General features: G+C 35.2%; 1 protein-coding gene across 1 annotated transcript in view; it reads left to right on the forward strand.

The window, feature by feature from the left end:
* Positions 1–13947, forward strand: part of LOC142345119 (uncharacterized) — a 66478-nt gene extending 52531 nt beyond the window's left edge. Inside the window, exons 6-12 of the mRNA XM_075397205.1 lie at positions 62–286; positions 852–1089; positions 1581–2389; positions 2713–2905; positions 8520–8763; positions 13102–13344; positions 13791–13947. Coding sequence (XP_075253320.1) covers positions 62–286; positions 852–1089; positions 1581–2389; positions 2713–2905; positions 8520–8763; positions 13102–13344; positions 13791–13947 — 2109 coding nt within the window. The remainder of the gene's footprint in view (positions 1–61; positions 287–851; positions 1090–1580; positions 2390–2712; positions 2906–8519; positions 8764–13101; positions 13345–13790) is intronic.
* Positions 13948–14233: the final 286 nt, after the last annotated feature.

The raw sequence follows: 14233 nt of genomic DNA on the forward strand, positions 1-14233 counted from the left end.
TGTCAAAGTTAAATTAAGATGGGAGGACGAAACATCCAGAATATATCCAAAACTTTTTCAGGCTATTCCTTCCCGAAGTTCGACAGCTCATGGTAATATGTGGAGCAACTACCCTTCTAGCATCACAGCTACAGGAGCCAACATCGGCTCCAAATATTCTACTGGAGGTGGGGGAGGGGCAATGGGGGACTCTGTGCAAGCACCTCCCCCTCCCCCTCCTTCTGCTAACAGTGCTATGATGATAGTACCTGTTGGCAACCATCCTCATCAGGGCATGGAAGCGATGGTTTGTTACTTCTCATAATATTAAGTCACAAAAGGCACGATTGTAAATTATTAATCCAAAATACTACATTTAAATAATCTTATGTAGCTTGTGACTTTTTTTTGGTACGATCCTTAAATAACGAATGAGAAAGAACGTAAAATCCGAGTTAGGTCACAACAGTATTCATATAAATTTAGAGCGGAAAAATCAGTATCTGGTCTAATTAGTAGCTGTTAATTTTGACAAAGTTTTATTTTTTGTAAAACTTTTTGTAAACATTGCTGATGTTTACAAAAAGTTTTACAAAAACCTAAATACTGTTGATTTTTACAAAAAATACTTAGTTTTTGTAAAAACTAAGAGGTACTAGCATTCTCTAAAAAATGTACTAAATTTTACTCCTTAAGGTTTATCAGGAGAATGTGCGCTGAAACAATCAAAGCCTAACCGTTGAACTAGATTTTGAGTGCAACAAATAGGCTTGTTGCTTTCAATATCGACGACTTGGTCAATATATGGTCAGATCTATACCCTTACGGGTGTTTAGCCCAATATTGTATGCTCTTACTTGTGTTTTCATTAGACTGGTGACTCGACATTAGCGAACGGTCGAACCTCTTCTGCAACCAGACAATTACAAGCAATATCAAATAATACTTTCTCTGCCCCTTCATTAAGCAAACAGCAAATAGAGCTGGTCGGAGGCGGGGACTCGAACCCACGCCTTCTGGATGCTATGGCTATGAACCCAAACTCAGACACATCAAAGTCCGCAGGAACCTCTCCATTGATGCATGCTAATTGGGTACCAATGCAACCCGGTTAGTGAGTGACCTTTTGCTTGAGATAAGTGAATGTGGGGATGTGAATCTGGGATACCCCCCTTCCCACTTAAAGGTGCCCTAGTTGACAAGATCACACCAAAAAAGACAAAAAATATGTGTAACAAAGAACGTGTCTTCCCTAAATTTGTAATATTCTGATGAAACAGTTGTTGATAACTTCTGGCTAAGAAAAAAGCAACAAAACAGAAAATCTTAAGTTCAAAATTGAGAATTTCTAAGACAAGGCAAACCTTTAAAATCTATTTTGTTCGCCTAAATAGTGTTTTGCAATAGCTGAATTGACATAGAGCTATCAACTAAATAGAGTTATAAATTAGATTTGTTAAAAAGTGGTTAAACAAAAAACTTTTGAAACCCAAATTATTTACTGGCGGGGATCTGTGTAATGTATTAACGCTGAATTGCCGACGTTTGAAATTTTGATGTTAAAGTAAAGTTAAGTTTCATCGAAATTGTTCTTTTTTCAGCCAATTACACAGTCGTTCAAGACTGGGTCGCTCTACAGCAAAAAGAAATCAGGCGGATTCTCAAGGGTGAAATGAGTCAAATACGCGAAATGATTGAAAACTTTGGTGAACGGTTGAACAGCATCCAGCTTATTATCAAGAAAAGCGTTGAGGTCAGCAAAACACAAGATACAGAAACTAGCACTACAAGCAGTAGCATGACTGTAACTAAAAAACTGGGAAAAGGGTCCAGACGAAAACATCACTCAGCCGAACCAAAACAAACTCCTGGAAAACCGCTAAGTCGAGAACTCATCAAAACTTTGACAGGCTACGATTCCGGTTCCGACCACCATCCGGTAACTGTCAACATTGGGAACCCAAAAACGGTTTCGTCTAGCCGGAACTCGTCAAGGTCGATGCGTTTGGCAACTTGTCCAAAGCATTCGGGAATTAATCAACAACAACAGCAACAATATCAACGACAGCAGCAACCCATTCGGATAGTTGATGCCCAACTCGGTAACTCATCGGTAGAAGTCATACGAGAAAAGGGTGCTGGCTATTTACAACCCGATAAAAGTGTAAAACCTTTTGCAATTTCAATGAGTCGCAGCGTTCCCGACATAGCAAAGAGTAGCCAGTCGGGTTCTTGCGAATTGCATCGAAATTTAGGCCACGAGCACACTTCGGCTAATTTGAACACAAGTTTTAACAAAGATGTTGGCCGGGACAACTTTGCTAATATTACGTTTGATGATGACGATGATGAAAACTCGCCAGTTATTTCGAGTAAAGTCAGCACGCAATTTCATGCTCCAATGGTCAAGGTGTCAGAACAATTTGCCCAATAGTTTGACCAGATACCCGGAATAAACTGCATCTTATACTCAGTATTGCATGCCAACCCCCCCCCCCCCGAGTTTTTGCCCCCCCCCCCGAGTTTTTACTTCCCCTAGTTACAAATTATCTGTTGTTATATAGCCCGTTACAATGTAAAAATAGCACGAGCGCCTTGGGGGGGGGGCGTAAAAATATAAAGCTCACTAAGCTGGCGGGGGGTAAAACAGAATAGATCCGATTTCTTTCAAAAATTTTTCATAAAATTAGTTCTAAAAAAATCAGCTATGTGGAGGTAAATTGCACTTTAAAGGACGGGACCAAAAACACGATTAAAGATTCGACAAACACGGTAGAAAATGCTGCATACCAACAGACGACTGTGACGTCATCACAAGTGACAGAAGTGAACAGAGATCGAAGTGGAAGCTACTCAGCTCCATTCCAATTCCAGCACCCTTTGGCAGCAAACGCAACCAAAATGATCGTGCAGCCAGTTTTCAAAGGTGTGCTTTAACTTTTTGTTCCGACCCCTCCCCGGGGGGGGGGGGAGGAACTATATACTCAAATGGGTTTTTTTTGTTCAGTCAATTTTGGCCGATCGATATATTCATCGTAGAGAGTTGAGACTGGTATCATTAGAAAGCTTGTCCAGAGTAGAATATGGAAGTAAAAAGTTTTTTTTGATTTTCGTTTTTGACAGGGAGATATGGAGGTTTAAACCTTCGAGAAAATAGAGTGAATTCCGTTGACTTTATTCACCTTTTTTCGGAATTTTTGATTAAAACTTCGCCAATTTTGCTAAAATTTAATAAAATTTTTCAAAAAAATGTTGTTGATTTTGTTTTTAAAGACAAAATATATTGTCGGCTATTTTTATTGAATTTTTTTTTACACAAATTCCGGCTAAATATTTCACAAAGTTCAGACTTTGACATCAAAAACAGCACGAAATAAGTTTCTTTAGTCCACTCTGATTAAATTTGCAGGAAGTGCACACCCAAACACCACTAACAAAATCTTTTTAGACTGAAAACGGGGCTAATTCGACTTCAAATTCTGTCGAGAGTGCTCTGTAATTAAAACTTTGCCGGTTTTTGCTTACTTTATTCATTGATTATAAAAACGCAGCATTTATTTTTTGATTTCATGACTAACAAAATATCTATATCTTGAAATTCGAAAAACTAAATATTCCTGATGTACAATCAGCATTCGGAGGAGTAGTTTTGTACTAATCTTGGATGGTTACAATCCAAAAAGGATTCGGATTGTCATCAGTCGGTTTTTTATATAAAAAATTCAATCTTTTTCATGTTAATTAAATAACAGAACTCAAATCAAAGCTCACTAGTGATAGGTCATATTGGCTTCCTAATTAGCTCCAAACTAATTTATCTAGTTGAATGCTTGAAAGCTTATGGTCGTTTTGACATTTAAAATATTTAATTTTTAAATAAAAATGGCTTATTGAAATTTGCCTCCATTTTTTTCTTAATTTAGTCAACTTGTACCTTAGTGTCAGCAATCAAAGAGTGCCCTTTCTTTCTACTGAATTCAAAATTGGTGTCTATTGCGATTTTACGCTTTAAGTATGGTGTTCTGGCTTTGATACTACCAGATTTCACAATTTTTTTTTAATTTTTAGGTATTTGCCCATTTTTCATGTGTTCTAGTTTTGTCAAATTATCGCGTTATTGGCAGTTCATATATCAGATTAATCATTTTCAAAATAATGAACATTTGATTATATTTAAATCGTAAAAGATATCGATTGTGGTTCTTTACCGCTTCAACAATACTTTCTCGAAGAATTTAATTGAATTTTGTAACTTTGTCTTCAACTGTCGTTTTCACTTTGTCTTTTTAGTCTATTTAATTTCATGTTTAATGACCCGGTTTGACTAGCTTTTTATGGAAAAGTATATGAGCCTATTTTGTGATAATAGTAGATAGTTGATGGCTTTCATGACTTTTAAAACAATTTTTTTCCAAAATAAAAAAAAAACACTTTAGCTTCGAATTTTTGTTCCTTTTATTGTCTGTTTGTTACCTGGTGTCGTTAATTAAAGTTTAAGGATGACATTTTTTTTGTCAGGGGACGGTGTCAAAAGGGATTGATGTAACAAAATCTAATGTTTTTAAAGAACTCGTTAAGACTTTAAGGGCTTCGACACGGGTTTTTTTACAAAAAAAAGTAAAGAAATTTTTGATTCTTGTCATATTTGACGTTCTTTTTGTAGACTTAAGACACATTCTGGATATTGCAGGTCTCATGGGCTTTCTTTGGAAGAATAAACGAACTTATTCATTTTTTTCATTTTGTAATTAATGGCTTTTATGTCTTTGGAAATACATTTTTTTCGAAAAAAAAACAAGTATTTCTTAATCTTTCCTTTTTCTTTCTTGGTCTAATTGATACCTAGTTTCATTAATGAAAGGCCACTTAATACATTTCAAGGGAAGGTTTCAAAAGGGTTTGGTATCACGAAATCTAATGTTTTTAAAGAATTCGTTATGACCTTACTGGCTTCCACAAGGGTTTTTCACAAAAAAGTAAATGAATTTCTGATTTTTGTCATATTTGACGTTCTTTTTGTAGACTTAAGACATATTCTGGATAATTGCAGGTCCCAATTTTGTATTTAATGGCTTTCATGTCTTTGGAAATAAAAATTTTTTGAAAATAAAAAAACAAGTATTATATAATTTTTATTTTTTTCTTATTTTTTTGTAATTGCTACCTAGTTTCACTAATGAGCAGTCGCATAATACATTATTGGTGTTCGACGAGGGTGGAATCGAACATATTTTGAGGGCCAAAGTAAGGCTTTATGTCTTCGAAAGCATTTTCTGTCAAGTTTTAATTGATTTTTTGTTAGTTGTCTATTTGTTGTTCTTTTTTTAACTTTGTAAAACAATTGAATACCGACAGTTCTTAATTCGCTTCTATAGAAGCGTTGGTAATTGTAAACCTATGTGATATTCTAGTTGATTTCTAATGGTTTTCGTTACTTTGAAATTAATTTTTTTTTTAAAATTCAGTGATTTTTCTAACTTTAAAGTTTCTGTTCTTTTTTGTCTAATTGTTACCAAGCCTTATTATGAACTGGTAAATAACCATTTTTTTCTGGTGAATTACAATTTATTTTGATTTTTTTATTAAGTTTTGTTTTTAAAACGGATAAAAATTTTTTGATGTAATTAATATTTGTTGTTGTTTGATTTTGCCGTTTGTCTTCGCTCTCTTTCTTAATATCGGCATATCGCATCAATCTAACGCATCATTTTTTACTCCACTGAGTTATTTGCTTTGGAGGCGATCTTCTCGTTCATACACCAGTTTTTTTTCGAAAAATACTTTAATTTTTGTGTTTTTCTATCTGTTCCTCATTTGGTAGACAATTATGCCAAAATTGTGGATGAGCGGGGTCGGAACCTTATGTGCGATCGCACATTACCGAGCCTCCTTGTAATTTTAAAAAATTAAATTTGGAACCCTATATGACCAGACCCTATTGAAACCGTTTCTAATCAGAGTGTCTGCAGGCGTCATCCAGGCAATGTAACACAGGGGAGCCAGCTCTAGTGGTTCCCCAGTGCGTCGATTCGCGGCGGAATTATGATAATTTTCCTCGTAATTTTCCCTCATTTTCCAGGGCGAAACTTAATGGGATTCCCATCGTTATTGGTAACAGGAGATAAGTTATGGTTAGAACCTTAAATTTTTAGCTGGATTACCGGCTGGGAGTTTACCAGGACCACTATTGGTTAGTTATCAGGACTGACAGGACTAACTACCAGGAGTTACAGGAATGTCTGCAACTTAATAAATTGGAATTAGCAGCTTATACACAAGATTACGGGACCAATCAGTGAATAATGCTGGAAACTATTGGTTTCAACGGGGAAAATAGAGAGAAATTTACCGGAAAATCGGGTAAAATTTTTACTGGCAATTAGCTGTTTTGGTATATTTACCATTAATTCATGATCAATTGATGGCACCTGTTCGATAAGACATAAATGAGAAGCTTCTGTCGTGCAAAAAATTCCCAGTATGACCAGGTTATCAATTTTGCTTTTCATATTACAATGAAATTTTTACGTGGGTCTCAGCTCCCGATATGCATAGTACACGACGTAAACAAAACCCCCAACAGGAAGGCGCTCACAGTGTTTCGATTTTAGGGTTCAAGACAGGCATTTTAAAAAAATATACACATTAACAAAGCACAAATTGTTGACTTACATTTTTACGTGCATATTACATGAATTGAAGAAAATGAAAGAAGTTCCGGAAAAAGGAATAATGCCCATCCGAGATGAATTGAATTTGAATTTAACCAGAACAGCAATATAAATATGTAAAATAATAGATATTACTGCCTGGCGGGCATCCCAAAAAGACTTATCTCTCATCGAGTGGGTAGCCCAGAAGCATATTGGAGGAGACCTAACGCATGTCAAAAAAACATATCTATTAAATTTTGATTTTCAAAAATGTAAAGGAAAGTAAAATTTTTTGTCCAAAAATTTAACTCAAGGCGGTTCATTAGCTATATTTTCTGGGATTAGGTTGTTTTCAGCGGCATAATTGTGAGCCAGTCTGAGCTGTCGTTGTAAAATTTTTTTCCTGTTTCTTTATGATGTCGTTTGCTTGGTAAAATTCCTTTAGTTGTATTCCGAGTTACTCGTCTAGCAAGAAGTTCTTTCTTATTAAGAAATTTATGAACAGATTTGTCTGCCAGTTGCAAAAAAACTTCTCGAAAAATTTCTGATACATACAGTTCAAATATGTTGAGCAATTTGAATTTGCTCATTATTGATTGAACGGAATCAAATTTCCGTTAAAAAAAAAATTGCTCAAAAAATTTTTTTTTGCAAATTGAAAATTTTGTTCAGGTTTGTTTTAGTTGTACAACCATGAACAATAAGACCATAAGTTATTACAGACTTGGCATAGCTTTCATAGAAAAGTAGTAATTGATTTTTTGTAAAGCAGTATCTTGCTTTGTACAAAACTCCGCAAAAATTGCTCATCGGTTTCGCTATTTTTTCGACATGAGATTTGTAGTTCAGTTTGTGGTCTATAATGATGCCTAAATACGTAATTTTGTTTACATTTTGTACGTTTTTATCTAGAAAATCTTTGTTCAAGTATCAACATTTTCCAAAATTCATGAAGCTGCATTTTTTGTCATTAATTGTCAATTTATGCTCTTCAAACCATCTCTTTCTTTCCTTAACTTCATTATAGAAAAAAATAGTGTTCTGCTTTGCAACAGAGTAAATTGTAGTATCATCTGCAAACAGAGTAATTTTGTTTGACTTACAAACTCCCGGGAGATCATTAATGTACAACAGGAAAAACAGTGGACCCAAGACTGACCTTGCGGAATGCCATAGTTTAACTTCAATTTTTGTGAGACAGAATTATTGTATTCAACGTACTGGTGGCGATTCTCGCGAAAACTCTTCATTAAGTTCAAAAAATTCCCTCGGAAACCGTACTTTTCGAGTTTTTTAATCATTCTTTTATGGCATATGGTATCAAATGCTTTTTTTTAGATCAATGAAACATGCTAACCCTTTTAAACTTTGGTCTACCGAATTCCTTAAAAACTCAGCAAAAGAGATCAAAGCGTTTTTGCACGATTTTCCTTGTTGAAATCCAAATTGATTTTCATTGATTATTTTAAACTTTTTAATGAAATGCATCATCCTATTAAATAAAATTTTTTCAAACACTTTCGACAACGAGCTTAAGAGACTGATGGGATGGAGATGCAATTTCCAATATAACAGTCATCAAAACTTTTTCCGGAGCCGTAGGAAAGCTAAAGGAACAACATAAAAACTCAAAACACACACACACACACACACACACACACACACACACACACACACACACACACACACACACACACACACACGCATAGACTCACACATACAACACACGCGCATACACGCAAGCACTCACCTTAGTCGACATTTAATTTTTATGCCTTCCAAGAGCGCTGGTATGTCACAGAAAGCAATGGTGACAAATAATTTCTGATTTTGGCACTGTTGTGACGGGGAAAGGGGAGGCAGATATATCCATTCTCTTGTTTTTAGTAGATCAGAATAGAAAGGTGGCGCTTAACAACAACTACATCTCTCCTATAGCCTCTCGTCCAGTGAGCACGGAGTCCAAGCTCCCTCTCATTCCAGAGACTGATGAAATGTCAATTCACTGCGTCAGTTCCAGGGAGAGCGAAATGAACATCCACATCAATAAATGTGCGAACAAGGGCAGCTCTGCGGAGGGTGTCGTTAAGAGCCAGGAATCCTCTAATTGCAACACTCTAACACCCGACCGGTAGGCTTATTTTTCTATTTTTTCTTGTTTTACATTAAAAAATTTTTCAAATAATTTTTGATATAGGAATTATACATACTTATGCGGGGAAAAAACGTGGTAAAAAACTTTTGGTAAAAAACGAAAGCAGCACAATTTATTTTTCTAGCCATGCACTAGAAATAATTTTGGTGGTATAGGGAAAACTGAGTTTATTGATTCTGAAACAACGGGATTGTCCTCAAAAGGAAAAAAAGCTAATAGGCTTCTCTGTTGCTGCATCAGAATCATATTGGTTACCGAATGTGCTTCAATGCTTTTTCATGTTAAGTATGAAAAATGCCTTTCTCATATCCCCGTGTCTTCATAGTTTTACCCCGATAACATCAAAACAATAATCAAAAATATGTATTTTTCGGTCTCTTTGTAAGACATTTTTTCAACGTAAAAAAACAGGCTAGGTCTTACCAAGACTCTGGAAATGGTAATGTGTGTTGTCATCACAGATTTATAGATGAACCTAACCATAAAAACTTTGCAATTGATAGCTTAAAATCCATGCCTAGCTTAAAACATGATTAAGACGTTAAGCATAATTGATAGCTTAGAAACCATGCCTATACAATCATCTTTTGATGATTGTTTATAATTGCTCTCGAAGAACGTTTGAACAATTCTTTTTACAATTCGAAGAGGAGTATTGAAGTTCAACAGGTTTTTTTAGCGGAACCAAATTTGTTCATGACTAGATATTTTGTTTCTGAACATTAGACTTTAAAATTAGCATAGATACTAATACATAGAAATTACGAACTGCTGGTAAAATTCAAGGTGAAAAGGTCATTATGCAAAGTTTTTGACAGCTGCACAGCGATAGCTGGAGCTATTATTGGCCTTCTCTTGTACAATTCATAGAATTAGAATTGTATTGGTGCCCTGTCTTTTTTTAAAGATCTGTTCACACTTTTTTTTTCGGCTGTTTCACGTCAGTGAGAAGTCAAGTTAAACTGGTGGTCCCACTGAAATATTAAAGGGAGCGATAAATCGAGTAGGTTTGAGGCGTCACTTTTTTTCAAATTACCTTTAAATTGGAGTGAAAAATTGGTGGTTGAACAATTTGGCGGTTTTTTAGATGGATTTTTTTAGGTGCGTCAATTTGACTTCTGTTTTCAGAGTTTCCTCTCTTTCAGTGCTTTTGAAACGGTACATTTGTGTTCTAATTGTGCTTCTTTGCCTTTGCATGAATTCAATAAGGGGCAGCTAACAATTTTTAAGACTTTGCCACTATTTGTTGTCATAAAAATTAGTGAATTTTATGTTCGCCCCATTTTTTAAATTATCTGTTGTGTAATCACTTAGTATCATATTGGTTAGCGAATGTGTTTCAATGCTTTTAATGTTAAGTATGAAAAATGCCTTTCTCATACCCCCGTGTCTTCATAGTTTTACCCCGATGACATCAAAACAATAATCAAAAATATGTATTTTTCGGTCTCTTTGTAAGACATTTTTTCAACGTAAAAAAGCCGGCTAGGTCTTACCAAGACTCTGGAAATGGTAATGTGTGTTGTCAACACAGATTTATAGAAGAGTCTAATCACAAAAACTTTGCAATTGATAGCTTAAAATCCATGCCTAGATTAAAACATGATTCAAGACGTTAAGCATAATTGATAGCTTAGAAACCATGCCTATACAATCATCATTCGATGATTGTTTATAATTGCTCTCGAAGAACGTTTGAACAATTTTTTTTACAATTCGAAGAGGAGTATTGAAGCTCAACAGGTTTTTTAGCTTTACCAAATTTGTTCATGACTAGTTATTTTGTTTCTGAACATTAGACTTTAAAATTAGCATAGATACTAATACATAGAAATTACGAACTGCTGGTAAAATTCAAGGTGAAAAGGTCATTATGCAAATTTTTTTGACAGCCGCACAGCGATAGCTGGAGCTATTATTGGCCTTCTCTTGGTTTTTTACAATTCAAAGAGTTTGAATTGTATTGGTGCGCTGTCTTTTTTTTAAAGATCTGGTCACGTTTTTTTTCGGCTGTTTCACGTCAGTGAGAAGTCAAGTTAAACTGGTGGTCACACTGAAATAGTAAAGGGAGCAAAAAATCGAGTAGGTTTGAGGCGTCACTTTTTTTTCAAAATACCCTTAAATTGGAGTGAAAAATTGGTGGTTGAACAATTTGGCGGTTTTTTAAGGTGGATTTTTTTAGGTGCGTCAATTTGACTTCTGTTTTCCGAGTCTCTTCTCTTTCAGTGCTTTTGAGACGGTACATTTGCGTTCTAATTGTGGCTTTTTGACTTTGCATGATTTCAATAAGGGGCAGCTAACAATTTTTAAGATTTTGCCAGTCTTTGTTGTCATAAAAAATTAGTGAATTTTATATTCACCCCATTTTTTAAATTATCTGTTGTGTTATCACTTAGTATCATCAATGGAACGTCTGGTTGGTGGTTAGTAAAGCATAAAAGAACATATTTAATGGCTCGAGTTAATAGCTAGTGGTTTTCAAGAATTTGACTATACTTTTTCCTCAAAATTTCGAGGGAACTTTTGAGTTCTGCAAGTATTTTTTGTTCTTTTTGAAGTCTTATCAATTACTCTTGTTATGGACAGGTCTGTGATGTTGCTAATAGGGGTTAGGTTTATAGATTTAATCGTTTTTATTCAAATCTTGTGCTTTCCATGACTCTGACACTAATTGTTTTATCGAATTATCGATTTTTTTTCGAAATTTGCAAGTTTTTCTTTTCAACTTTGTCGTCTCAGCTCTTTTTGTTGTTATTGACAAGTCTCATTGGATGTTTAAAATGCTTCAAACAAAACAGGTCGTTTCAGCTCATGGCTAGTTCTTTTTGTGACTTATTCTCTTGTTCGTTTTCAAAAAAATATTGAAGATTTTTCTTAGTTTTACTAGTATTTGTTGTACTTATTGCAATCTTATCATTTAATCTCATTGATAACAGGTCTAGACGGTGGTCATTGAGGAGTCAATTAATTGATGTAATTGTTTCCTTCAGTAGCTGTTAAGTTTTGTGGCTTTTATACAAAGTGTTCTCAAAAGGTTTCAGCGAGTTTATTGCAATTTTTTGGTCATTTTTGTCTTATCATTTAATATTTTTCGTGAGAGGACTCATCAACATTTTTTGACAAGCTTCTAATGACAAACATAGAAAAGTAGTTAACAGGTTGAGTTCACAGCAGGTGTTTTTTGATGCTGTCTTTTCAAAAAGTAAGCATTGAATTTTCAGTCTTGCTTGTTTTTGTTGTTCTTTTGTTGTTTTATTGCTTAATCCTAGTACGAAGCTATTGCGGCTATTTTGTGGCAATCTGTCAGCTATATTTTTCTATTTAAACTACAACCATCACCCCCCCCCCCCCCAACTACAACTACTCCACCCCAACTATCTCCTCCCCACCTGTCCCACCAACCTACCTATTACCTTTACTAACCATCACTTAATCTCTAGCCTCTAAGCCCCACGTACCCCCCCCCCCTACTGCCGCCATAAAATACCCCCTTCCATCTAACCCCATCCCTCGCTTACCCAGACTCCTAAACTAAAATCTGTGTCCTCATGTTTGAAGACCATGTGTACAGTTTCATTAGGCTAGTAATTATTTTGAAATTTCTTGTTTTAGTTAAGGTTAGGTTAGTAACTATATTGCACGACTCCTCGAGTCGTTTCCGATGTTCTACCGGCTATGTTTTTTACGCAAAATTTTTGCTTGATCCATTTGACTTTTCAAGTGAATTTTACGCCCTTGACTTTTTGGTTTTGCAAGACTTAGAAATCCCTCTCATTCACAATTTTAAGCAGCTGAACTGAAGTGGCGGCAGTTCGCTACTAAGGGTCAATTGAAAAGTTCGCCAAAATTGGTTTATTTTTTGCACTTTAAGTTCTATTATTGACTAAAGTGGTATATAATAACATCCAATGACGTTATTTGAAGCCCCATATTGATTTTATTTACTTTCATGCCCCCCCCGACTGAAGCAGTCTTTTATACGTTAGAGCTGCCACTAGTCGTTCGGGAGCAACTCTTATCTGAAGTTTAGCGGAAAATGAGATCTGATTTCGTTAAAGGCAGTTATAAAGACATAAATAAGTTGAGTGAAATTTTAATTTTCTCAAAACAGTCTGATGGATTAAAAATTTTTAATAACGTAGGTTTCAAAAAACCGCATTTTTTCGAAAAGTCACGTTAGAATTGTACCCCATGGTTTTCAAATGGTATCTTTTTAATTATTCTAGAACTAGTACCCTAATTTTTAGAGAAAAATCATTTTTTTTGCAAATTTAAAATTGACACTTGGTTTCCCCATACTCGTCTGCTTTTCAGTACAATAACAGCCAATGGCAGTCACCGGAACAACATTGTCAACATAATTGCCAATGAGGATAACGACAACATCAACACCAACAAAAACCAGAACAACAACTTTGAGAGACAACAATCAGGTGATGTCAATGTTGACGTTCCACTGCCGTCCAAAAACAGTAACTTTGGATCAAAAGAGTTAGATCTTACGTCAGACGTTTTAGCACAAGGGGACAAGTTGGATCAAAGGATAAGCAGGGAACTGTTTTTCTCCATCCTTGATGTTTTCTTTTTCATACGTGCATGTGAACAACTGAAAATACGTGTTTTTAGATTAATGATGGCTGGCATAGTGTCGAAGTATTTGCATCTTTTTGCTCTGATCAAAATCCATTAGTTTACGTTGAAATTGTTGGGATCTTTTAAAATCAGCATCATATGCGAGAACCTTGAAGGTTCTTGCAAAAAAGTCGTCGGGGTTTCTACCATGAAACGATTGTTCCTATATTTCCGAAACTCCGCGCCTGTTTTTGTTGTGGAATGTGAATCCACTTTTCCAGTGGAATGTGGTTCCAAATCAGTAATCGGATAATGAATTTCATGGCCAGATAATAGTTGAGTAGATTTTGCTCGGTTAACAACTATTGTGGTATAAAATATGCCATTTTGATGTCCTTATTCCACCAGGGGAAAAACAGTTCCGTAATCAGCATGAGAAACGAGATATCGGAGTTGAAACAGTGGATAATGATGTTGCAGAAAAACGCTGAGGTACAAATAGAGGTAGACAACCTTGCGGAACACCAAGCGCTAGAAGCGTTTCAGAATTTAGACTTGGACTGCTTCAAAGCTTCTCCAGATGGATGATGTTAAACTTATACTACAAAGTTTTTTTTCATTTAGCATCAATGCAACTAATAAAAATTTATTATCAAATTCCATGTTGCGGTACATTTGAGACGGTACATTTGTCTTCTAATTGTGGATTTTTGCCTTTGCATGATTTCAATAAGGGGCAGCTAACAATTTTTAAGATTTTGCCACTCTTTGTTGTCATAAAAAATTAGTGAATTTTATATTCGCCCCATTTTTTAAATTATCTGTTGTGTTATCACTTAGTATCATCAATGAAACGTCTGGTTGGTGGTTAGTA

This window comes from Convolutriloba macropyga, chromosome 8, assembly GCF_964194025.1.
Source record: "Convolutriloba macropyga chromosome 8, txConMacr16.3, whole genome shotgun sequence".
Lineage (NCBI taxonomy): Eukaryota > Metazoa > Xenacoelomorpha > Acoela > Convolutidae > Convolutriloba > Convolutriloba macropyga.